This window comes from Monodon monoceros, unplaced genomic scaffold (genome assembly GCF_005190385.1).
Source record: "Monodon monoceros isolate NGI ecotype Baffin Bay Population unplaced genomic scaffold, NGI_Narwhal_1 Super_Scaffold_6, whole genome shotgun sequence".
Classification (NCBI taxonomy): domain Eukaryota; kingdom Metazoa; phylum Chordata; class Mammalia; order Artiodactyla; family Monodontidae; genus Monodon; species Monodon monoceros.
The window spans coordinates 79,593,178-79,620,643 of record NW_021703783.1 but is presented as its reverse complement, the minus strand read 5'-3'; the positions used below and the strand labels follow the sequence as shown (position 1 = coordinate 79,620,643).

The following is a 27,466-nucleotide window of genomic DNA, read 5'->3' as shown; positions in this document are numbered from 1 at the left end:
GTAGTTTTCATTTCAGTTATTGTATTGTTCATCTCTGTTTGTTTGTTCTTTAATTCTTCTAGGTCTTTGTTAAACATTTCTTGCATTTTCTCGATCTTTGCCTCCATTCTTTTTCCGAGGTCCTGGATGGTCTTCACTCTCATTATTCTGAATTCTTTTTCTGGAAGTTTGCCTATCTCCACTTCAGTTAGTTGTTTTTCTGGGGCTTTATCTTGTTCCTTCCTCTGGTACATAGCCCTCTGCCTTTTCATCTTGTCTATCTTTCTGTGAATGTGGGTTTTGTTCCACAGGCTGCAGGATTGTAGTTTCTTGCTTCTGCAAGAAGATTGTAGGATTGTAGTTCTTGCTTCTGCTGTTTGCCCTCTGGTGGATGAGGGTATATAAGAGGCTTGTGTAAGTTTCCTGATGGGAGGGACCTGTGGTGGCTAGAGCTGACTCTTGCTCTGGTGGGCAGAGCTCAGTAAAACTTTAATCCGTTTGACTGTTGATGGGTGGGGCTGGGTTCCCTCCCTGTTGGTTGTTTGGCCTGAGGCAACCCAACACTGGAGCCTACCTGGGCTCTTTGGTGGGGCTAATGGCAGACTCTGGGAGGGCTCACGCCAAGGAGTACTTCCGAGAACTTCTGCTGCCAGTATCCTTGTTCCCACAGTGAGCCACAGCCACCCCCCACCTCTGCAGGTGACCCTCCAACACTAGCAGGTAGGTCTGGTTCAGTCTTCCCTGGGGTCACTGCTCCTTCCCCTGGGTCCCGATGCACACACTACTTTGTGTGTGCCCTCCAAGAGTGGAGTCTCTGTTTCCCACAGTCCTGTCGAAGTCCTGCAATCAAATCCTGCTAACCTTCAAAGTCTGATTCTCTAGGAATTCCTCTTCCCACTGCCAGACCCCCAGGTTGGGAAGCCTGATGTGGGGCTCAGAACCTTCACTCCAGTGGGTGGACTTCTGTGGTATAAGTGTCCTCCAGCCTGTGAGTTACCCACCTAGCAGTTATGGGATTTGATTTTACTGTGATTGCGCCCCTCCTACCGTCTCATTTTGGCTTCTCCTTTGTCTTTGGATGTGCGGTATCTTTTTTGGTGAGTTCCAGTGTCTTCCTGTCGATGACTGTCCAGCAGCTATATCATTTCATTTTTTTGAGAAAAGAAAAATGAGCATCCCAAAGGTGAAATTAACCTGGCAACCCAGTAGAAACAAGCTTTAAACTCAAGTCTGCTTACAGACCTCTTTATCTGTAAACTAACTTCCATGATTTGTTTCTATATAAGCCAACACTTACTTTTCAGGCAGCACAACAGAAACATCATAATCTGTTGGAGTGAGACATCGAACTTCCGAGTAAACCCGATCCCTAAATCCCGGGAAAAGGGAATTTCCTCCCGTCAAAACAATGTTCTTAAAAAAATGCGGCTGCATTTCTTTTAAAAGAGAAAAATAGGAGAAAGAAAAAAGGCATTAGAATATCTGTTTCCTTATCTTTCTGGAGAAATGGGGATGAGAGATTAGGTAAAAGCAATTGGGGATGAAAGTTACTGGTTGGGAAACCATATAGTTTTTTATAACCATATAAATTATAACTTATAAGATTTTATAATGAGGTTATCATTTATACAAATAAACATATTAAACAGAAATATGACCTCACAGTTCTTTAAAAGAAAGGCTAAGGTGAACGGGTTGAATTACTAGCAACTTATTACATATACATGTAAGCTATACATAAATGAGTAAAATGCTAGTAGCAGACATTTGAAAATTAAAATTGTTCTCCCCTAAAATGGAGGAGGTCTTTATGTAGGCTGAGACTGTTAGCTAGTGTAAAGATGAAAAGGAGGTCCTTCATAACATTTTAAACTTGAAAATCCAAGTTTCCATGTTATCTCACTGAGACACACATTCTTATTGTGCAACACTTACAAATGATAGTGAAAAATACTCAATCTATAATAATATTTAAAGAAAGGATCTTATGTTCTACACTCATTAAAGTTACATGATAGCAAATATTAAGTGCCACATGGTTAGTCAATCTTAAAGGGCTACCAAGCACCACTGGGAAATTTGTCAGGAATTGATAGGTACTGGCCATCCCACCTAATGCTTCTGTTCACAAAACAGGGACAGAGTACTGCTACGTTAATATTGAGTCTTACAACACAACATTAAAACAGTGTAGTACAAAATGTTGTATATCTCATGACTGCAACTTTAGATAGAATGAGAAATCAATATGAAATATTAATGTGAAATTAGTTGTGAAATAACTGTATTAAGGTGATGGCATTATCTGACTTTTTTTCTTTTTTAATGGGAGGAAAGGACACTGCATAGGCAAGATTTTCTCCAATGCCTACACTGTTCCTTATGAACTAGGAAGACATTTTTAAGCTATAAAGGTACTCCAAAACTTTAGAACATTATTTAGTTAAATCATGCTTCAGGAGAACCCAGAAATCACTGTGAAGCACTATACTTCAATCTCATTAAAACTAACTTCCTGTATATTAATCAAAATGTAACAGAAGGAATAAACCAGTCTCATCAACAGCTAAAACCCATTAAATTGTTAAATTATAAATTTCTACTCTGTGCAAGTTTGGCTTAAATTAAAACTTTTTAAATGGATATAGCAATTTAATACTTATAAAGAGATGAAGTTCTTCAAATTTAAGCAGACCATAATTACTCTTCCCATATCAAATTTACAATCTAGGATCAATAAAGAATTATTCAAGTAAAATAAAGTACAATAAAGAATTATTCAAGTTAGATTTGGAAATCTCTGCAAATAAAGTAGCCATTTGCTCAAATTATTTAGAAGAAACAGATGACTTCTCTAGGGTTCACAGAGCTTATGATTTTTAAAAAATATCATTATTCCTCATTATTTATGCACCTTCAGGTAAGTTCTGAATTGAATAGACAATAGCTTCTGGAATTCCCATTTCTTGAATTCCTATATCAGAAGGATTAAAGAGTATTTCTGGAACAGCAAATCTCTCATTGGCCAGACGAAGAATTTGTTCCCCAGATTTATATTTTCCACTTAACACCATTTCTTCTCTTGGCTTAAAGAAAAATAAGATGAAAAGTTTAAGTTATGTTATCTAGCTCACATCACTAATAACATTTAGTAATATGTAATACCAATATATTAACCATGTTCTTGGAAGTTTCAGGATTCTCAAAAGTTAGAAAAATGTGGTCTTCTCTGCTGTTGCCTAACCACACAAATAAATAACTACTGACTCTTAATATAGCTATTCCCCCAAAGATGATCTGGCTTTATTCCACACATTTTAAAACAGAAAGAAAGAAAAGGAGAATAGAGCAGAAGGAACTTCATAATCTACCTCTAAGAGTGATTCCAGTTTTTAAAGAACAAAGAACATACTCTAAATAAAAAACACTGTACCTTATGTTTCCAGCACTATCTACTTTCACTCCCCTGACCTTGCCTTAGATTTTTATTGGGCATTATGGTTTTATTCTATTAGGATTTCCCCTTTCCCTTGTGCAAAAAGCCTACATCATTAAATTTCTTTATTATTTATTCAATCTCTATTCAAAAAACAGTTTCCAAAATGATTTAAGCAAATACATGGACTTTATCACTGAAATTCTTTTGCTATTTATTTTCTGTTAACCCACCCACTCTGTGAGCTGTGCTCCTGAAGGGGCCAGAAAAAAATAATCTCCTTCTACAGCATTCTACATCATTAAAATAATGGTCCCTCTCAATTGCACTAAGACTCATCAGCTTTTCTAGATTGTTAAAGACATTAACTTCATTTGACTCGTATATGCAATTTTCCACCTGTAACAGAGTATATCCCAATCCTCTATATAAATATAAAAATACTTAAAATATATGAAAAGAAATATTAATAATTTATTGTTAAAGAGTAAACTATATAAAAACTATTCCTTAATATAATTAGTCATCTACTCTCTGTTCAGGTTTCAGCTTCCTCAGAGAGGCTTCTTCTGACTCCCAAATAAAAGATCCCTCTAGTATTCTTACTATCACCCTGTATTATCCTTCATCATCTACACTGTTCGCCATCACATATCCACTACCCAGTATAGCATGCCAGTCAACAATGTGGTGTTTGTTTTAGGCATTTTACATACATTATCATACTGAATTCTCATATAACCCTGTAAGGTAGATATATTTTCCTTTTACTAATGATGCAATTGCACTAGGCAAGGTTACGTGACTTGCTCAAGATCATTCAACTAATAACTCGAGCACACACAATATATTCCTCCTACTACATTGCCTCTCTTAACCTGGATATGAATGATTCTGATTTCTATCATTTGGAAATTCCATGCTTGAAACTTTCTTTTTTTTTAAAATTTTTTTGGCCACGTCATACAGCATGTGGGATCTTAGTTACCAGACCAGTTGATCAAACCTGCAACCCCTGCACTGGAAGCATGGATTCTTAACCACTGGACTACCAGGGAAGTCCCTTGAAACATTATTTTTAAATAAAAATATCCTAAAAATTACACAAAATTCACAATACCCTAGGAAGAACAAGGAAAACTACACATCACTTTCAACCCGATTAAACTATGGTTGCACTAGCAAAGAGAAGAATATTATTTCTTCACAGATAAAGTATTCTTCCTTCTCAGGCAGAATGGAAAATACTTCCTATAAATTTACAAATTCATTTAAAAATGATATTGGCTTGAGTGTATAGGATATAACTCATATTGTCAACACTCAAAATAACTTGAGACAGATACAGACTTGGACAATTTAATTGGACAAAACATTAGAGGTTATCTAGTCCACAGCCCTGATTTTACAGAAGAAGATCATGTGACTGACCCAGGGTCAAATATCTAACTGGGGGAAAAGCCAGAACTAGATATCCTTGCTGAATGTTAGCTCTAAAGCCACTAATCGTTAATATATAATCTGGAACTACAAGTATTTTCTGTTTCTAAGAGTACAATTTCAAAAAGATTTTTGTTTTAGACATAGATAAATGAAGGAATTTATAGGAGTTGCTATTTTAGTCAATACAAGTCATGATTACTGTACAGCCCTCATAAATTTCATTCCGGTACCATGAAAGAAATGTTTAAACTACAATGGCTCTGCAGAAAGTGATAACAGTTAACTATGAGGGCAATTTTCTCAATTTAGGTCAGTAAAGCATTCATTACACTTTCGTAAGCATCCTCTTTCTGTTAAAAAATAAAACTGGAATTTCTATCGGTTGTAATCAGTAACAATATTACAGACCTTATTATTATTGTTACTATCATCAGTAGTAGAAAATCAAGGTTGTAAGTTTTTCCTAAGTATTTAAAAATATTCTTGAATAAACTATCAAGGTCCGAGTTTAACAATATCCTAAGTATAAAGGCTCTCAAACAAGTATAATTCTCTTTCATCTTATGCAGTATTGTTTTTCTAGTTTCATAAGTATTTAACAGCCCTCATCAAAGATTTTGATTGTCAGGCAATGATGAAAACAAGTTAATCAAGTATTAAATTTAAAAAATATATTTTAGGAGTAATCCTAACATATACAAAATATAACCATTTCTAAACCTTAAAAATTATTAAGATGTACACAATTTAACATGTATTGTGGTAAAAATGTTAACATTAATTGACAAAGTAAAGGTTAATCCATTATTTCTGAAATAAATATTTGATGTAACATTCCATCATCTGGTAAAAGTTCAGTCCAACTGACTATGTCCACTCAACTGATGTTAAAGTGTACAAGTAACAGGGAGTCTATACTCAATTAGTGAAGTGCCGTCATAACAAGATTCTGATCACAAGGCCAAAGGCCAATAAAAGAGCTGCAAACAATACAATGTGGCTTCTGCCTTTTTTCTCCAAAGCTGATGAGTAAAACAATAATCAACTGGGGGAACAACCATGACTCTACTAGCTCACTATGTAAGGTGTAGGATTGAGAAATCAAGGCTTATGATTTGGGAAGGAAGCTAGCAGAGTTCAGCAGATAATGTCCAATAAACTGGTAAGTTCTCATTTGCAGGGCAAGCAAGAACTACAGTTTAAAAAAGAGAAAGATTTCCAAACATAGCTGATAGTCCAATCACCTGGAAGAAATTTTTTTCTTTTTTAGAGATTAAGTTTAAGTTTTCAAACTTAGGCACTAAGCATTTCCAGGGACAGGGACTGAGAACATGGATACCAATTGTTCTTCAAGTGACCCAGGTGATTTTTAGTCAGGTTTGGAGGAGCTGGGAATTACTGAGACTTTACTCAGGGTCCATCCCTGTAGAAATATGGATTACTTTACCACCATGAGTCCAGAGTGCTATAAATTCTCCACAAGGTGTTTTATATCACTGGACTGTTTTAATCAGCTATAATAAATGAGGATGATCAAACGTGCCTAATGAGAAAGTGGCTTGGTATCTGTATGTTTGGGGCAGTTTTCCCTGTCTTGTAAAGAAAAAAATACACCTTCCATATCCTAAGTGGGACATGGGCTTCCAGTTTCTCTCCCCAGTTCATGCCAGACAACATGATCCCATAATCTGTCACAATTCCCACTTCTGAAAGCTAGCTTTGGTCCTTCCGCAAGGATATGTTTGTAAGGACATTACAGGATGATTTTGATTTTATGAGTACCTGGGTAGCCTCCTCTGAATTCTGATGTGTATTTCACCTCAATAATCTGGCCACGAAATTTTTTTAATTTCAGGCATAAAAACAAGTATAAATAATTATATAAAACCCATATATCCGGACTTCCCTGGTGGCGCAGTTGTTAAGAGTCTGCCTACTAATGCAGGGGACACAGGTTCGAGCCTTGCTCCAGGAAGATCCCACATACCGCAGAGCAACTAAGCCCGTGCGCCACAACTACTGAGCCTGCGCTCTAGAGCATGCAAGCCACAACTACTGAGCCCATGTGCCACAACTACTGAAGCTCATGCGCCTGGAGCCCGTGCTCTGCGAGGCTGTGCTCCGCAAAAAGAGAAGCCACTGCAATGAGTAGCCCATGCGCCACAACGAAGAGTAGCGCTCGCTCACTGCAACTAGAGAAAGCCTGTGCAAGCAATGAAGACGAAACACAGCCAAAAAATAAATAATTAAAAAAAAAAAGAAAAAACCCCATACATCCATCAACCATTTTAATGTAACTTCACAGATATAACACTCCCCCTTTAAATTTGGTGTTATCATTCACATACATAGTTTATATACTTTTACTTCATATTTATAAATTCCTAAACATAATAATTATTCTGAATAGCCTGAAATGGTATACGTCCTTCTAAAACTGGCTTTTAGACATCATCATGTTTTAGACAGAAACACATTTCTGAGACTTATCCATGATGATCACGTAGCTCTACTTCATTTTCACTGCTTATTTTATAATATGAATATATGAAAATTTATCTATTTTTCTACCATTAATGGCTACCTAGGCTCTTCCCAATTTCTCACTCTTTTAATGTATACTACAATGAACATTAGCATACATGTCCCCTTGAGAAAATATCTCCTTGTGCTTAAATTTCTGACCAAAGATTTTTAACTTCCTACCATTCCTCACCAAGCCAGTAACTAGAAGGGCAAACTTCACATTTACCCAACCACAGAACTGATAATTTACCTGAGCTGCTCAAAGATAGGGAGAAATTACTTTGTTTTCACATCCAAGATAAACTCATCTCAATGCTTTGAAAGTGCACTGGATTTTGCTGTTTTCAACTACAATCTGATAGCAGAGCCTTGGGTCAGCTGTGCCAGTAATATTCACAACAAATAACCTACTTCTAAGTGGACTTAAACTAATTCTTAATGAAACACAAAAGGGTAAACCATAATATAGGTAATGATACTGTTAACCTCCAGATTTGTCCCATGTGCTATCATGGCAGATAGTTCTTTTTCTAAATAACTTTAGTAGAGATATTAACTAATCATTCATACACTGATGCCTAAAGAAATGGCCACCAGGCAGGAAGGCAGTCATCAACAACTCTGTGAGATTCCACCCATCCCAGCTGGATGCTGTGCAAACCTGACTGAGGTGGTCACTTGAAGAAATATCACTGAGTATTTTTTAAATTACCTTACATCACAGACTTAGAAAACAAACTTATGGTTACCAAAGGAGAAAGGTGGGGGGAGGGATAAATTAGGAGGTTGGGATTAACATACACTATTATATATAAAATAGATAATCAACAAGAACCTACTGTACAGCACAGGGAACTCTACTTAATACTCTGTAATAACCTATATGGGAAAGGATCTGAAAGAGAATAGATATATGTATAACTGAATCACTTTGGTGTACACCTGAAATTAACACAACACTGTAAATCAACTATACGCCAATATAAAATAAAGTTTTAAAAATTACCTTACAAAAGCCCTTTTTAATTGTACTAAAGTCAGGCAAAACATAGTCTACCATTACCGTATTTTCTTCTCCTTTCAACCTGGAAAACAAAACACAGACTTATAAAATATTTTAACTATGTGTAACATTACCCAAGAATCAACTTTCTAATTCTTAGGTTACCATTATACATACTTGGCAATATCCATGTCTCCATAAAAATCCTGAGACACATAGCATACATCTTCTTTCACTTGATTAATCACATGTGTTTCATCCATAACATGTAACTGCCTAAACAGAAAAAAAAAAATGGTAACGTGAAATAAAAAAAATTTAGACCCACCACCAGTCCCTCCCATCAGGAAACTTGCACAAGCCTCTTAGATAGCCTCATCCACCAGAGGGCAGACAGCAGAAGCAAGAACTACAATCCTGCAGCCTGTGGAACAAAACCCACATTCACAGAAAGACAGACAAGATGAAAAGGCAGAGGGCTATGTACCAGATGAAGGAACAAGATAAAACCCGAGAAAAACAACTGAATGAAGTGGAGATAGGCAAACTTCCAGAAAAAGAATTCAGAATACTGAGAGTGAAGACGATCCAGGACTTCAGAAAAAGAATGGAGGCAAAAATCGAGAAAATGCAAGAAATGTTTAACAAAGACCTAGAAGAATTAAATAACAAACAAACAGAGATGAACAATACAATAACTGAAATGAAAACTACACTAGAAGGAATCAATAGCAGAATAACTGAGGCAGAAGAACGGATAAGTGACCTGGAAGACAGAATGGTGGAATTCACTGCTGCAGAACAGAATAAAGAAAAAAGAATGAAAAGAAATGAAGACAGCCTAAGAGACCTCTGGGACAACATTAAATGCAACAACATTCGCATTATAGGGGTCCCAGAAGGAGAAGAGAGAGAGAAAGGACCAGAGAAAATATTTGAAGAGATTATAGTTGAAAACTTCCCTAACATGGGAAAGGAAATAGCCACCCAAGTCCAGAAAGCGCACAGAGTCCCACACAGGATGAACCCAAAGAGAAACACGCCAAGACACAGAGTAATCAAACTAGCAAAAATTAAAGATAATGAAAAATTATTGAAAGCAGCAAGGGAAAAATGACAAATAACATACACGGGAAGTCCCATAAGGTTAAGACCTGATTTTTCAGCAGAAACTTTACAAGCCAGAAGGGAGTGGCATAATATATTTAAAGTGATGAAAGGGAAGAACCTACAAGCAAGATTACTCTACCCGGTAAGGATCTCATTCAGGTTCGAGGGAGAAATCAACAGCTTTACAGACAAGCAACAGGTAAGAGAATTCAGTACCATCAAATGAGCTCTACAAAAAATGCTAAAGGATCTTCCCTAAGTGGGAAACATAAGAGAAGAAAAGGACCTAGAAAAACAAACACGTAACAATTAAGAAAATGGTAATAGGGACAGACATATCGATAATTAACTTAAACGTGAATGGATTAAGTGCTCCAACCAAAAGACACAGGCTCGCTGAATGGATACAAAAACAAGACCCATATATATGCTGTCTACAAGAGGCCCACTTCAGACCTAGGGACACATACAGACTGAAAGTGAGGGGATGGAAAAAGATATTCCGTGCAAATGGAAATCAAAGGAAAGCTGGAGTAGCAATACTCATATGAGATAAAATAGACTCTAAAATAAAGAGTGTTACACGAGACAAGGAAGGACACTACATAATGATCAAGGGATCAATTCAAGAGGAAGATATAACAATTATATATGCACCCAACATAGGAGCACCTTAATACATAAGGCAACTGCTAACAGCTATAAAAGAGGAAATCGACAGTAACACAATAATAGTGGGGGACTTTAACACCTCACTTACACCAATGGACAGATCATCCAAAATGAAAATAAATGAGTTAACAGGGGCTTCCCTGGTGGCCCAGTGATTGAGAGTCCGCCTGCCGATGCAGGGGACATGGGTTCGTGCCCCAGTCCGGGAAGATCCCACATGCCGCGGAGTGGCTGGACCCGTGAGCCACGGCCACTGAGCCTGTGTGTCTGGAGCCTGTGCTCCGCAACGGGAAAGGCCACAACAGTGAGAGGCCAGCATACCGCAAAAAAAAAAAAAAATAGAGGAAACAGAAGCTTTAAATGACACAACAGACCAGATAGATTTAGTTGATATTTATAGGACATTCCATCCCAAAACAGCAGATTACACTTTCTTCTCAAGTGCGCACAGAACATTGTCCAGGATAGATCACATCTTGGGTCACAAATCAAGCCTCAGTAAATTTAAGAAAATTGAAATCATATCAAGCATCTTTTCTGACCGCAGCGCTATGAGATTAGAAGTGAATTACAGGGAAAAAAACATAAAAAACACAAACACATGGAGGGTAAACAATACTTTACTAAATGACCAAGAGATCACTGAAGAAATTAAAGAGGAAATCAAAGAATACGTAGAGACAAATGACAATGAAAACACAACGATCCAAAACCTATGGGATGCAGTAAAAGCAGTTCTAAGAGGGAAGTTTATAGCTATACAAGCCTACCTCAAGAAACAAGAAAAATCTCAAATAAACAATTTAACCTTACACCTACAGGAACTAGAGAAAGAAGAACAAAACACAAAGTTAGCAGAAGGAAGGAAATCATAAAGGTCAGAGCAGAAATAAATGACATAGAAACAAAACAATAGCAAAGATCAATAAAACTAAAAGCTGGTTCTTTGAGAAGATAAACAAAATTGATAAACCATTAGCCAGACTCATCAAGAAAAAGAGGGAGAGGACTCAAATCAATAAAATTAGAAATGAAAAAGGAGAAGTTACAACAGACACCCCAGAAATACAAAGCATCCTAAGAGACTACTATAAGCAACCCTATGCCAATAAAATGGACAACGTGGAAGAAATGAACAAATTCTTACAAAGGTATAACCTTCAAAGATTGAACCAGGAAGAAATAGAAAACATAGACCAATCACAAGCAATGAAATTGAAACTGTGATTAAAACTCTTCCAACAAACAAAAGTCCAGGACGAGATGGCTTCACAGGTGAATCCTATCAAACATTTAGAGAAGAGGTAACACCCATCCTTCTCAAACTCTTCCAAAACATTGCAGAGGAAGGAACACTCCCAAACTCATTCTATGAGGCCACCATCACCCTGATACCAAAACCAAACAAAGATACTAAAAAAAAAGAAAATTACAGACCAATATCACTGAGGAATATAGGTGCAAAAATCCTCAACAAAATACTAGCAAACAGAATCCAACAACACATTAAAAGGATCATACAGCATGCTCAAGTGTGATTTATCCAGGGATGCAAGGATTCTTCAATATACACAAATCAATCAATGTGATACACCATATTAACAAATTGAAGAAGAAAAACCATATGATCACCTCAATAGATGCAGAAAAAGCTTTTGACAAAATTCAACACCCATTTATGGTAAAAACTCTCCAGAAAGTGGGCATAGAGGGACCCTACCTCAACATAATAAATGCCATATACGACAAACCCACAGCAAACATCATTCTCAATGGTGAAAAACTGAAAGCATTTCCTCTAAGATCAGGAACAAGACAAGGATGTACACTCTCACCACTATTATTCAACATAGTTTTGGAAGTCCTAATCACGGCAATCAGAGAAGAAAAAGAAATAAAAGGAATACAAATTGGAAAAGAAGTAAAACTGTCACTGTTTGCAGATGGCATGATACCATACATAGACAATCCTAAAGATGCCACCAGGAAACTACTAGAGCTAATCAATGAATTTGGTAAAGTTGCAGGATACAAAATTAATGCGCAGAAATCTCTTGCATTCCAATACACTAATGATAAAAAATCTGAAAGAGAAATTAAGGAAACACTCCCATTTACCATTGCAACAAAAAATAAAATACCTAGGAAAAAACCTACCTAGGGAAACAAAAGACCTGTATGCAGAAAACTATAAGATACTGATGAAAGAAATTAAAGATGATACCAACAGATGGAGAGATATACCATGTTCTTGGATTGGAAGATTCAATATTGTGAAAATGACTCTACTACCCAAAGCAATCTACAGATTCAGTGCAATTCCTATCAAATTACCAATGGCATTTTTTACAGAACTAGAACAAGAAATCTTAAAATTTGTATGGAGACACAAAAGACCCCGAATAGCCAAAGCAGTCTTGAGTGAACAAAGCAGAGCTGGAGGAATCAGACTCCCTGACTTCAGACTATACCTCAAAGCTACAGTAATCAAGACAATATGCTACTGGCACAAAAACAGAAACACAGATCAATGGAACAAGATAGAAAGCCCAGAGATAAACCCACGCACCTATGGTCAACTAATCTATGACAAAGGAGGCAAGGATATACAATGTAGAAAAGACAGTCTCTTCAATAAGTGGTGCTGGAAAAACTGGACAGCTGCATGTAAAAGAATGAAGTTAGAACACTCCCTAACACCATACACAATAATAAACTCAAAATGGATTAGAGACCTAAATGTAAGGCCAGACAGTATCAAACTCTCAGAGGAAAACATAGGAAGGACACTCTTTGACATAAATCACAGCAAGATCTTTTTTGATCCACCTCCTAGAGTAATGGAAATAAAAAGAAAAATAAACAAATGGGACCTAATTAAACTTCAAAGCTTTTGCACAGCAATGGAAACCATAAACAAGATGAAAAGACAACCCTCAGAATGGGAGAAAATATTTGCAAACGAAGCAACCGACAAAGGATTAATGTCTAAAATATATAAACAGCTCATGCAGCTCAATATTAAAAAAACAAATAACCCAGTCCAAAAATGGGCAGAAGACCTAAATAGACATTTCTCCAAAGAAGACATACAGATGGCCAAGAAACACATGAAAAGCTGCTCAACGTCACTAATTATTAGAGAAATGCAAATCAAAACTGCAATGAGGTATCACCTCACAGCAGTCAGAATGGGCATCATCAGAAAATCTACAAACAATAAATGCTGGAGAGGGTGTGGAGAAAAGGGTATCCTCTTGCACTGTTGGTGGGAATGTAAATTGATACAGCCACTATGGAGAACAGTATGGAGGTTCCTTGAAAAGCTAAAAATAGAACTACCATACCACCCAGCAATCCCACTACTGGGCATATACCCAGATAAAACCATAATTCAAAAAGACACATACACCCCAATGTTCACTGCAGCACTATTTAAAATAGCCAGGCCATGGAAGCAACCTAGATGCCCATCGACAGATGAATGGATAAAGGAGATGTGGTACATATATACAATGGAATATTACTCAGCCATAAAAAGGAACGAAATTGGGTCATTTGTAGAGACGTGGATGGATCTAGAGACTGTCATACAGAATGAAGTAAGTCAGAAAAGGAAAAACATATATCGTATATTAACGCATATATGTGGAACCTAGACAAATGGTACAGATGAACCGGCTTGCAGGGCAGAAGTTGAGACACAGATGTAGAGAACAAACGTATGGACACCAAGGGGGGAAAGCTATGGGGGTGGTGGGGGTGTGATGAATTTGGCGATTGGGATTGACATGTATATACTGATGTGTATAAAATTGATGACTAATAAAAAAGAAAATTTAAACATAACTTACAATTATTTAAAATGTTTTTCTGGAATTAAATTTTCAGGTAACTGAGTTTTTAAAAATATTAAATTTTTGAATGTGTAAAATATTTTTAACTTTATGGAATACCCATTCCATTATGTTATTTAATCTCCCCATTATCCCTCTAAGGGCAAACAGTTCAGTTTGCAGAAGGAAATTGAAAAGAGAGGTTTTAAGTGGCAAGGATTATCCAATTAAAGGGAAACATTTTCTTCCAACCATTCTGAATAGAACCCTGCTAAAATGCCTTAACTATGTGCACTTTCTTTTCCTATTAGACAAGGACTGTTAGCACCACACAGTAATTGGCAAAAAGTAGATGCTTAGGGCTTCCCTGGTGGCGCAGTGGTTGGGAGCCAGCCTGCCGATACAGGGGACATGGGTTCGTGCCCCGGTTCGGGAAGATCCCACGTGCCGCGGAGCAGCTGGGCCCGTGAGCCATGGCCACTGAGCCTGCGCGTCCGGAGCCTGTGCTCCGCAACGGGGGAAGCCACAACACTAAGAGGTCCGTGTACCGCAAAAAAAAAAAACAGCAAAAAAAAGTAGATGCTTAAATATTTGATGAGTGAATCAGAGACAACACAGGCTTAATGTAGAAAATAAAGATGTTTTTAAAAACAAACAAAAATGTGAGGTTATTTCCTTTGAATATTTTTCTCTGCACATAGATTTTTACTTTTTATGTTTTAGCCCAAGCATTATCTCATGAACATTTTCTTATGCTATTACATATTCGTTAAAAATATGATTTAATGCCTTATCATATTTCTTTTTAAATTTAATTTTATTTACTCTTTTATACAGCAGGTTCTTATTGCCCTATCATACTTCAACCAGAGGGGTCTATTAATATGTATTTATCCATATTCCAAATATTGAAAGTTTAGATCAGGAGGAAAAATACTCGTGTGTTTATAAACATGGACTTTGGAGTCTGAGACAGGCTTAATCACAACTTAGTAGACAAATTATTTCTTTGGGACTCAATCTCTTCAACTCTAAAAGGGTAATAAGTTCACCAACTTAATACAGCTGCAAGAAGTAAATAATTCTAATCATACATGTAAAGTGTTTAGCATAGTCCCTGTATTCGAAATATAGGCATCTTAATCGATATCTCTGATTATCCCATTATTTATTCATACTCTAGGACACATAATATGAAATACTTAGTCTCTTGGTATATTGCAAAATTGTCTACCAGAAAAGTTATTTCAAATTATACTCTGACCAGCAGCAAATAAGAGTGTCCATATCACAAATCTGCAACACCTTTTGAAAAAATTCTATTAATTTGGATTGTAAGAGTAGTATTTTAATATGCATTTTCTCTACTAGAATGTGCCATGAGGAAGAGGAATGCTTTTCTGTTTTGCATCCCAAGCTCCTAAATAAATGCTCAATAAATATCGCAATTGAATCTGTGATTACTACAGATGTTTAACACTTTTTATGTCTGAGAATTATCCATTTTATAACCTTTGACAGCATGTAATTCTCCAATGATTATCTATTTGTGCCACTGACCATCTGTATTCTGAAAATTATCTAACCATTTTATACTGGGGTAGTGTTTTTCTTATGGATTGATAAGACCTCTTAATATATTAAAGAAAACAACCCTGTGTCATATTTCTTTTAGGTTTATTTCTCAGGATTGTTTACTTTAGTTTTGCTTACAAAGGCTTTTGATGTACATAAGGTTTAAAATTTTTACATAGTTAAAAAACAAAAGCTGGCAAAATCTATCCTGTCCTTAAGTCAGTTGTTTTCAGACTAAACAGAGAAAAAAGGGGGGCTAAGGGTGCTGGTAATATTCTGCTTGAACTGTGTTCTGGTTACATGAGTGCATTCACTTTTTGAAAATTCACTGAGTTGTACACTCACGGTCTTAAACTTCTTTTTATATATGTTTTACTTCAATAAAAAGTTTATTTTAAAAAGAAATTGTAAGAAAATACACCCTTTGTTACTTCTTCCACCTTTTTTTTTTAATAAATTTATTTATTTATTTTTAGCTGCATTGGGTCTTTGTTGCTGAGCGTGGGCTTTCTCTAGTTGCAGCGAGCAGGGGCTACTCTTCATTGCAGTGCGTGGGCTTCTCATTGCAGTAGTTTCTCTTGTTGCACAGCATGGGCTCTAGGAGTGCAGGGTTCAATAGTTGTGGCACGTAAGCTCAGTAGTTGTGGCTTACGGGCTCTAGAGCGCAGGCTCAGTAGTTGTGGTGCACAGGCTTAGTTGCTCTGCGGCATGTGGGATCTTCCCAGACCAGGGCTCGAACCCGTGTCCCCTGCCTTGGCAGGCAAATTCTTAACCACTGCACCACCAGGGAAGCCCTCTTCCACTGTTTTTATGCTTAGCAACTCAGTTAAATATTTCTTGTGGTTTTATTTTTATACTTAAGTCTTACAACCATCTGAACTTCAGTGTATGAGGCAAAGTAAAATCTTAATTTTTCTCCAAACAGGGAACTTTACCTGTATCCTTTCTTGAACAGTTACTCCCCTCCTCATTGGTTTCTGATGCTTTGTTTAATATGTAATTACTTTTTTTTACATATAATGTTTGATTTAGGATTAACAATTCAGTGTCACTGATCTGTCAGTTAATTCTTTTTTTTAAAAAAAATATTTATTTATTTAATTTGGTTGCACTGGGTCTTAGTTGCAGCACGTGGGATCCTAAGTTGCGGCATGCGAACTCTTAGTTGTGGCATGCATGTGGGACCTCATTCCCTGACCAGGGATCGAACCCAGACCCCCTTCATTGGGAGCACAGAGTCTTAACCACTGCACCACCGGGAAGTCCCTGTCAGTTAATTCTTATACAAGTGTCACCTTAATTTAATTATTAGTTTTAATTTTTTTAATCATCTACTAGAGAAGTCTCTTTTCATTATCATTCTTTTTCATCAGTATTTCTAGTTGTTCCTGCCAGCTTCTTCTCTTCAAGTTGGACTTCAACAGCCTTGCTTTTAAAAACATATGAATTTTTTTTCATTCAGTGTTTCATTCAGAAGGACTAAGTATATAGGCTTTGGACTGAAACTGCGTGGGTCTTGGTTAATGTCCTCATCTGTATCAGCCTTCCCTTACCTTTCTAATTTGCTGTTTCTGGGAAAGGGAATTAAACAACTAAACTTTTTGAAGCTGAGCCTAATTCTGTTTGGTTTCATAATGAGTAACATTCACATAATCATAATATTGTAAATACTATTTATAAGTTTTCTATTTTTAAAATTAATCTATAATCAAGGCAAGAAGACTTAACTATAGTAAAGAGCATTATGTAAATATTATAAATTTCAATAATTAAGAAGAAATGGTATAGCAATGAAAAAAGTCAATCTCTAAAGGTTACATACTATATGATTCTGTTTCTCTAACATTCTTGAAATAATAGAACTATAGAAATGGAAAGCAGATTAGCAATTGCCAAGGTACTGGGACAAGGTGGGGGAGCAAATATAAAGCGGGAGCACATAGAAGTTCCTTTGTAATGGTGGAACAGTTCTGTATCTTGACTGTGGCAGTGTTTATGAGTCTATACATGGGATAAAAACCACACAGAACTAGAGGCAGACTAGTGCACGTAAAAAATAGTGAAAACTGAATATAATCTGTAGTCTGGTTAACAGTATTGCATCAACGTCAATTTTATCATTTTTATGTTGTACTAGTTATATAAAATGTCGCTAAGGGTACACAGGGCTCTGTGTACTATTCTTGCAACTTCCTGTGTCTGTATTTCAAAATAAAAAGTTTTTTTTTTAAATGCGCTAGAGATGGGTAAGACAGCTCTAAGGGGATTGGGCTTCTTTTGGGGGTAATGAAATGTTCTAAAATTGATTGTGGTGATGGATGCACATGCTAAAAACCATTGAACTGTACACTTTAAATGGGTGAACTGTATGGTATGAGAATTAATAAAGAATTAATAAAATTTAGGAGGCAGGAGAAGAGTTGGCACGTGATTAAGTACTAATTCTTCATCTTTTAATAGTGGACAGTCAACTAATATTGGCTAATCCAGAAACATATCAATATATTATTAAGGCTTATAGAGAAAGAGTAAAAGATAATAAAGTTGAAATATTATGCTGTGTATGGAGTAAAACTGACAAGAGAAATGGAAAGGGAAGGCAGAGATTTATTTTCTTTTTGGATCCTTATTTCCTTATACGTATTTTTAAATTTGTTTTACAAGGTACATATACATTTGTCATTTTAAAATATTATTAATGTATTAAGCTCTCTAGAATTTGGAAATGTCTTTTTGGTGGACACTACCATTTCATATGTTAGAAAGCTTTTCAACTTGAACATCATTAGTAATTATATATGTGATATAGTCTTCTAAGCAATAATATAGAATTGCCACCTGAACTTAGAACTAAAGGTAAGGAATAATTTTAAATTACTTTAAAAAGTTCACCCCCAGCATCCCATCCTCCCAAAGAATCAAAGTTAAGTATTACCTGTAAGATATAATCTCTTTTAGATGATTGGTTAGGAGTTTTCCTCCCACATTTATCCTAAAAAGGGAGAATTCAAATTTGGTTCAGTTTATTACACATTTCATTCAGTTTTATTCTAAGAAATAAGATGAAAATTGAATGCAACTCACCGAATAATTGCTTCTTTTTTCTTTTTACTTCTACAATAAGGGACTATATGTGTAAAGGAATATCCACTATCTACAATGATACAGCATAATTCAGAAGGATTATCTCGGAAATACCTATGTGCACTGAGAGCCCCAGCTATTTAAAAAAAAAGATAAAGAAAAAATAAACACACTGAATAAGAGTATAATTAATTTAAAGCAGTAAATAAAGAAAGGTAGCAAACTAAAACAAGCAGAAAGACAAAAACTTTATTTATAGGAAAAATGCTAATTTAAAATAACATTCCTAATTCTGTCACAAGCTCTTTATAATGCTTAAACTTTAAAACGTGATATTTTTGTGGAAAATGATAAAAAATTTGTGATCAACTTTTAAAGGTAAATACTCACTTCACAGTTTATAATAATTATTTTAATAGCAGATGATTTTACTGAGCATTTATTACATGCTGGGCACTATTCTAAACTCCATGAGTGTGTGTGTTTTAATCCTCACAACAATCCCATTTCACAGATGAAGAAAGTGAAGCACAGGCAAGTTAAATAATGTGCCCAAGGTCACATGATTAGAAAGTAACAGAGCTAGGATTCAAACATAGACAGTGTGACTCCAGAGCAGGGTTTCTCAACTTTGGAACTCCTGACATTTTGGGCCAGATAACTCCTTGTTGTTGGGGGTTTTACTGTGCATTGTAAGATGTTTAGCAGCATCTGTGTCCTCTACACATTAGATGCCAGTAGCACCCTCCCAGTTGTGACAACGAAAAATGTCTCCAGACTTTGTCAAATGTCCCCAGGAGCAAAATCACCCTTGGTTGAGATCACTGTTTTAGAGATTATGCTCCTAACCATTACAGTATACTGTTGCTTATACAGACTTAAATTCTACAAGCTAAATATGTGAATACTTTCTTTGTACAGTCATGTAATGTGATTCTAGCCTTTAATAAACTTACTTCTAGATAATATTTACAGATTATTTTCCCTCATATTGGCAGCCTGAGCTATTAACATTATTTCAAACAATAATAATAACAATAGCAGACACATCAGTGACAGAAAAGACAACTAACTCAGAAACAATAATCTTTCAGAGATTAGAAATGTGGCTAGTAACTTCATTAGGGAGAAATATCATATCAGTAAAAAGATAAAGTGAGAGAAGTCTGACTAGATAATCTCTAAGGGTCCATCTAGTTTTTAAATTCCAGGTTTTATTTCCTTCAAATCAAAAAGAATGTCACCCAATATTCTTGGACCTTAAGTGTTTCTTTGTTCATATTCATATTCACATAACTCAATTTCAATAAAAACTTTTACTCACCATTTACTCTTAATACTGCTTGAAACTGGTATTCTTCAAATAAGATTTCATTCATTGATTCTTGAATTGAAGTGAAGTTAAAATATGGTTCTGTGATAATAATATTAGTGTCTAAAAAATCAACCTATGTGAGGAAAAAAATTCCCAAAGTTTTGTAACTTTGTAGTCATAATTATAAGTACTGTTTTATATATATAAACACATTTATTTAATCCTCACAATAACCCTAGGAGACACGTCTTACTATTATTCCCTTTTAAAAGGTGAGCAAACTGAGGCACAATAGAGTTGAATGAGTTACGAAGGTCCATATAACTAGTTAGTGACATACCTAGGATTTGAACTTGGGAAGTCTGGTTACAGAATACATGCACTTTAACTATTATATAATTTTAACTCTCTTAATGATAGCATTGATAAAATGATACTGTCAAATTGTTTAAAGATAATTATGCAAAAGTAATAAATGATACAACTACAGGCACCGGGACTGTTATTTTGTTTTTAAAAGTTAAAAGGTGAGAAGCTTTAGAATATTTAATGTTTACATAATTCTCTCCCACACACTCTTAAGAAGCATTAAAATTTGAACATTTTCTCAGTATACCTAAAGTCACACTAAAGATATTAAAAGCACAAAATTTTAACATTGTATCATTCACACATTCAGATATATCAGCAAAAATATTTTATTGTGAAAAAAATTAGACAGTGAATTGGTCTAAGAATAGCAGAAATCTGAAGTAAAAATTTTAATCTTAAGTTTCATACAGACTATCTCTTCTCAACTTCAAATTCCACTTCACAATGGAAATTCCATTCACTTGCACTTATTTGAAAATCAAAGTTAAGCACAGTAGATTAAATGACTTAAATATATATAAGAAACATATTCAAAAATTTATAAATCTTAAGATATAAGCACAGATTTAAATTTTTCATTTGAATAAGACATGGAAATAGAAATTTGAATACATACTCCAATTTGTTACCTGATACATTTCTTTTCCAAAAAGGTAATCCCAGACTTGTCTTTGAACATCCCAATTCACCAAGTAGCCCTAAAAAATTTGTTTTATGAATTTAATTATCAAAAATATTTGAACAATTTTTTAAAAATCAGATTAATATATTCTAAATCACTGATTCTTATCTCTTTATGGTCACATTCACCAGTCTAATGATGTTTGAATTTCAAACCTATTATATTGGTATGTTTTTCTCCTTTTAGAAATTCAAAATATTACAAATTAACAATAACCAAAATATCAAGGGTTCAAAAGACACACCAATATGTAGAGATGCCTCTCTATACTCTTTTTCTTTAATGTGTTCGTTTCATTTAGCTTTAACATAAACAAGTAAAATTCAGTACCCACAATCAGTAACTAAATCATGGTCATTTATTTTTATTTTTATTTATTGAAGTATAGTTGATTTTTTTTCATTGAAGTATAATTAATCATGGTCATTTTTTTAACATGACAATTTAAATTCAACTTTTGGTTTTAATAAGATCTTAATTAAAATAACTTTTTCTCAGAGATTCAAAAATATTTTCATACATACAAAATCTTAAATATACATTCCAAATTATCCTTCAGTTTAGGTCTTTAATGCTAGAAATGACATACAGTTGAATTACCTTTTGAAAAGGAAGAATATAAAAGAGTCCAGAAGGATCCTTTATTTCATCTATCTGGTTGGCAGTAAAAGTTTTAAGACGTGCCGTTTTTGACCTGAACTGACAGTTAGGAATAACTCTATAAACAAAGAAACAAATAATGTAATTATTCCGTAAATACTTAGTTCCTAAAAATACATTTACCTAACCACCACCCTTGGTGTCAAAAAATATCCAAAACCAGTGTTTCTCATTCTGTCTTCAAAAAATTTTTACATGCCTTTTTTTTTTTTTAAGGTTCTAGTATATACCAGTTCTGTACTGGACCCATTATCTTTCTTAAATAATCTTCAGGACACCCTTACGGGTGGGTATTGGTTCCGCCACTGCACAGAGGTGAAGAGGGGCTGAGGTAAAGTTCCTGGAAAATTCTTAATACCATTCTGGTAAGAAAAAAAAAAAATTCCAAGTTCAAAATTCTGACCATAAAATTAAGTTTCCATGGAGTCAAAGATTTTCAATCAGCAAGATGCTATAAGGTACAGATGTAGGAAGTAGTTTTAAATATAGTTGCTGCGCACCATGAGTTTACAATCTGGTTAGGAAGACAAACTAGAACCATTATCCATCATACATATGTACACATGTATGTGTGTGTATGCGTGTGTGTGTGCATATATATGCACACACATACAGAGAAAGGGATAGAGAGAGAGAAAGTGAAGGGGAACATAATTTGTCACCCCAAAATATTCCATTTTGGTATAAGGATTATTTTGCGCTAAAGGCGATTAAAATCCTTGCATTAATTGGGATAATACTGTAAAAATGTTTTATACCTGATTATTTCACTTACTATGCTGTCATTTTCTCTATGTTTAAATATTCTTCAAGGACATAAAAACAATATATTTTAAAATTTATTTATTTTATTTATTTTTGGTTACATTAAGTCTTCATTGTTGCACACAGGCTTTCTCTAGTTGTGGCGATTGGGGGCTACTCTCTTCGTTGTGGAGCACAGGCTCTAGGCGTGCGGGCTTCAGTAGTTGTGGCACACGGGCTTCAGTAGTTGTGGCACACGGGCTCAGTAGTTGTGGCTCACCGGCTGAGTTGCTCCGCAGCATGTGGGACCTTCCCAGACCAGGTCTCAAACCCATGTCCCCTGCATTGGCAGGCGAATTCTCAACCACTGCGCCACCAGTGAAGCCCAAGGACATAATTTTAAAACCTGCCTTGTAGTCAATCTTGGCTGTATTACAATTTTAGTCAATTTACTGTTCTTGAATATTTAGCTTGCTTCTCCCTACACCTTTGTGTCACCATACACAATGTCTATACATGATATAGAGTATTCCGCACTCTTATCAAGACTTCTAAATTATTCCTTAAGTAACTGATAACAGAACTGCTGTCAAAGGATGAGAACAATGATACACATTGCCAAAATACGACTGTAACAATATACATTCCTACGCAGTTTGTCCTCTAAAAAAAGAAAAAGGAAAGGAGGGAGGAAGGGAGAAAGTCCCCTGTGAATACTCTAGAGCAAAAGTGTGTCTTTTAATTTGCTTAGTCTCTACTCAAACATAGTTTATGAAAGCCAGTGTAGTATTTGTTTGCGTCTGATCAACCAGGTCAGCCAATGAGCACTTAGAACGGCTAAAGTACAAAGCCTTCAAAGTCTACAGCCACTGAAACAGTGGTTTTTACACTTTGGGGGGCCATGGAACCCTTTAAGGATCTGATGAAAGCTATGATCGCGTCCCCCCAAAAATGCATATACACAAAAACGTTGCCCACGATTCCTGAGGATTCATGAACTTTGTGTACGGACCCCTCTTTCAGGAACCGCTTCCTTAGAAGCCTATTTTCCTGAACTATTTCCTGTTACGAAACGAAACACGTCCCACTTCCGGGGCCACGTAGCCCAAAGTTAGTAACCATGTCCCACTTCAAAGCATTCAAACTACCCAACTCCAACCAGAGCATCCCTCTGCCTGAGGGCCGCGCGGGGGCGTTTGCAGTTTACAGACGTCCCAAGATGAAGCGTAATATACGTAACTACTAGGCATATATGCTTTGTCCCTCGGAGGAAGCGAACACTTACGAGACATTTTCATGGCTGTAACCGATTTTGGCGTTGTAGGCTCCGTTATCCAGCACTAAGGTCGTCATTTTAGTACTAACCGCAGTTGCTTTCTTTTCCCGACCCTTCTGCTCACGCTTTTTCCGGCACTCTATGGTGGCACCCACGGAGCGTAAGGGCGCTTCCGCTCTCCCTTAGCAACTGAGGACGCCGGAAGGCAGAGATTGCACTGCAGCCCAGCCTGACAGCAAGAGTCGTAACGTGCTTCCTATCTCAACCCGTTTACGTTTTGGCCAGATCCAATAAGAGAGAAAACGCTGTTTTTTTTCGCCCAATGTGTGATTGTTCTTTACTTTTGCAGATTGAGTCGCTCTTGGGAGTTTCTTCTAACCCCTATAACGAACCATCTTTGTGGGGGGTTGGGGGGGAAGGTTGTGGGTGGGTGTGTGTTCGAATAGTATTGTTCAGACAGTAACGTCTTTTGAAGAATAAATTGCAAAGCCATACGCAGCACGGAATTGGATATGAAGACTCTTCAGCTTTATTGCCCGCCACTGCCATTCTGACTGTTGGATCCAACCACCCTGTTACAAACACGGAACACGTCAACACGTCAACCGCCTCGCTTTTTTAACTCACAGTCTTCCCTGTCTGCTTGTTCTTCTGCACGGAGTTTTGTGTCTTATTTATCTCAAAAAGCTTCTAGACTTCTGACACACTCCTCCTTTCCCCTTCCTGAAATTAGGTGTTCCTCCTATGTGTTCCCTTAATGTCTTGGGCTCACTTGTCTATATCGTAATGGTTAAGAGAACGAATTTTAGGTTGGAACCCGGACTCTGCCACAAAATGGCTGTGTAACCTTGGGCGATAAAGATAAGGGTTAATACTTACACAGGGCTTAATGCGTGTGGTTAAATTGTTCTAAGAGCTTTATGTATATTTACTAATTTAATCTTTACAATTTATGAAGTAGGTCCTATTATTGAAATCAAAGATAGTAGTTAAGAGTGCAGTCTCTGCATTCAAACTCCTGGGTCAAATCCTGGCTAACTACATGTTTTGGACAGGTTAGTTAACCTCTCTACACCAAACCTTTTGGACAGGTTAGTTAACCTCTCTACATCTTAGCTTCCTCATCTGTAAAATGGAATACTGTAATAATCCCCCCTTGCAGAATTATTTTATGAAGAGTAAATGATAAAAGTCAAGTACCTGTTAGTAATTATCATGATCATCATCCTTTTATCATGTGATCATTCTGTTACCTTTGCCATGGCAAACTCCTTTAAGTTAGGCACTCTATTGGTGTCTATATTCCTTTGTATCAAAAAGTCATTGAAAGTCCAAAGTTAGTTATGTCCAATTTTAGTCATTCTATTTTCTCTAACAATATTAAATTGATAGGATCCCCCACGTAAAAAATATTTTATCAGTCTTACATCACAGAGTAGCCATCATTTCTATTCACCTCTCATCTTTTAAAATAGGCTCTTTCAAAAAGCTTCCCTTTTCGCTTTCCTTCATATTTACCTGATCCTGGATCAAGATCATTTTTGTTCTTGGCTTCAGCTATCATTGAATACCAATAAATCCTAAAGAAGAATTTCTACCCCCAACTGCAACCTGAATGTTTCTATCCAGGGGTCCTGAGATAACCTTAAAGGTAACAAATCCAAAACAATTTTATCTCCAAAACTGCTTGTTTCACCTATATTACTTGTCTCAATTAGTGGTGTGCCCCAATATCTACCCAGTGCCCCAAACTAAAAACCTCAGTAAACTTCAACTCCAATCCTTGTATTAATCTCTGGAATTTGTCCTTGACCCTTTTTTGTTTATTTACCTTTACTGATACTGCCTTATCTCTCACCAAAAATAGTAATGCTGCCGCCTTCTCAAGGCTCCTGTCTCCATTCTCTTCTCATGATCTGTCCTCTGTACTGCCAGTATGGTTATCAGACTATTTTTCTAAATCAGAAATCTGATCATCTTCCCCAAATTCAGTCACCATAGAAGTCTCCCAAGACTTGACACTGCCTATGAAATAATGTCCATACATTTGCAATCTCATCCCCCTTCAACCCATCCTACACTGTGTTGGTAAATATTTAACAACCGGATCTCCAAGAAAAAAGTCCTGATTTGTAGTGTTTACCATTTTCTGTGGTGAAAATACTGTCACAATGGCTGTTTTCAAGCTTTCCTGAACTCACCAAACACCAGAACACAGAGTTGGGAAGAGATGTGCACAACTGGTTCTCATGAGCCAGTATAAGCCAGTTTCAGCACAGACTGTTCAGTAAAAGCCCTGACTCTATTCACCTTCACACCATGCACTCTCCCCTCCCAGGTTTTAGTACAAAGAATCTCAAGCATGTAACTATTACTTTTCAAATACATGTATATTTTGAGAATGTGTAATTTTAAAAGTTAAAAATATCACTCTGATATAAATACATAACGAACATGTGCAACAGATTTAAGTCACATTAATGAGTGAACTAACTTTATACCCTATCTTGTTGGTTCTTGCCAATATGAGTTAACAAATCTTTGATGCACATTCATTATATATTTGTATGACAGTCACATTTTTAACTTTTTGAAAATCATACTTTGAGAATTAAATACCAATTAACAAAAATGTAAATTTAAACCACAGTTGTGTCTGGCATTCTCTAAGTACTTAAACTTCATTAGCTTAATCCTCACAACAACCACATAGCTAAAAATCCACAGAGCAAAGTTTCCAATCCAAGTCTGACTTCAGGGCCAGTCCGTTTAACTTTAAACTGACATTCTCACCTTTGAAATAATATCTCCACTGTAAATCCATCTCTGGCTAAACAAGATAGAATCACTCCATCTCTTATGTTTTCATAGCACTTTGCTTCTATTTTCAATTATGCTAAGGATAATAATAGCATTATTAAGAGCTTGACATATGCTAGGCACTTTGTTCAACACTATATATGCATAATCTCATTTAATCCTCACAAAATTGTGTTAGGTACTATTACCTCCAATAGATGAGGTAACTGAGGCTGAGAGTGAAATAACTTGCCCAAGTTTACACAGCTACAAAATGGTCGAGCAAGGCTTTGAACAAGAGTGTAATGATAGAGCTCAAGGTCCTAGCACTAGGAATTTAGCTTCCCTCTGAGGCTGTTAACTCTTTGATGGCAGGAACAGGTTTTGTTTGTTTAGGCTACCTAGTTACTTGAATAGTGCCTCATTTATAGTACATTATAAATGTTAAGTGAGTAAACAGTCAATCCACATATATCTCCTTTCCCTTGCTTGAAAAGGGTCAGGTGTTGGACTATATGTGTAAACTATCCCCTGGCCATCCCCATAGACACCCACAGCATTTTCTGATACATCCCTCAGAGGTAGTGTTATTCTCCCCTCCCCCACTTTTAGATGTCACCTCTGTAAACAGAGTGGTCATTTTCACCTCTGTAAAATGTTGGTTTGGGGCTGGGTGGGGTGAAGGTGCAGAGCTGTAATAGTTCTCCCTGCTATTTCAACAATTTCCTTCCTTTACATAGAATTTTTTTTTTTTTTTTTCGGTACGCGGGCCTCTCACTGTTGTGGCCTCTCCCGTTGCGGAGCACAGGCTCCGGACGCGCAGGCTCAGCGGCCATGCCTCACGGGCCCAGCCGCTCCGCGGCATGTGGGATCTTCCTGGACCGGGGCACGAACCCGTGTCCCCTGCATCGGCAGGCGGACTCTCAACCACTGCGCCACCAGGGAAGCCCACAT

At 36.3% G+C, this 27,466-nt stretch overlaps 1 protein-coding gene across 2 annotated transcripts in view; it reads right to left on the bottom strand.

Annotated features, from left to right (window-relative positions):
• The window catches only part of ACTR6 (actin related protein 6), a 34,310-nt gene that overhangs the window by 6,095 nt on the left and 749 nt on the right, over positions 1-27,466 (bottom strand). The window contains exons 1-10 of one of the 2 annotated variants that reach the window (XM_029205228.1): positions 23,723-23,853; positions 21,634-21,751; positions 20,981-21,049; positions 19,989-20,112; positions 18,665-18,800; positions 18,516-18,572; positions 8,565-8,663; positions 8,391-8,469; positions 2,894-3,065; positions 1,277-1,415 (exon numbers count right to left, since the gene is read on the bottom strand). In XM_029205228.1, coding sequence (XP_029061061.1) covers positions 1,277-1,415; positions 2,894-3,065; positions 8,391-8,469; positions 8,565-8,663; positions 18,516-18,572; positions 18,665-18,800; positions 19,989-20,112; positions 20,981-21,049; positions 21,634-21,751; positions 23,723-23,790 — 1,061 coding nt within the window. In that variant the 5' untranslated portion in view covers positions 23,791-23,853. Of the gene's footprint in view, positions 1-1,276; positions 1,416-2,893; positions 3,066-8,390; positions 8,470-8,564; positions 8,664-18,515; positions 18,573-18,664; positions 18,801-19,988; positions 20,113-20,980; positions 21,050-21,633; positions 21,752-23,722; positions 23,854-27,466 lie in introns of those variants that run through there. The other variant, XM_029205229.1, reaches the window with a different exon arrangement.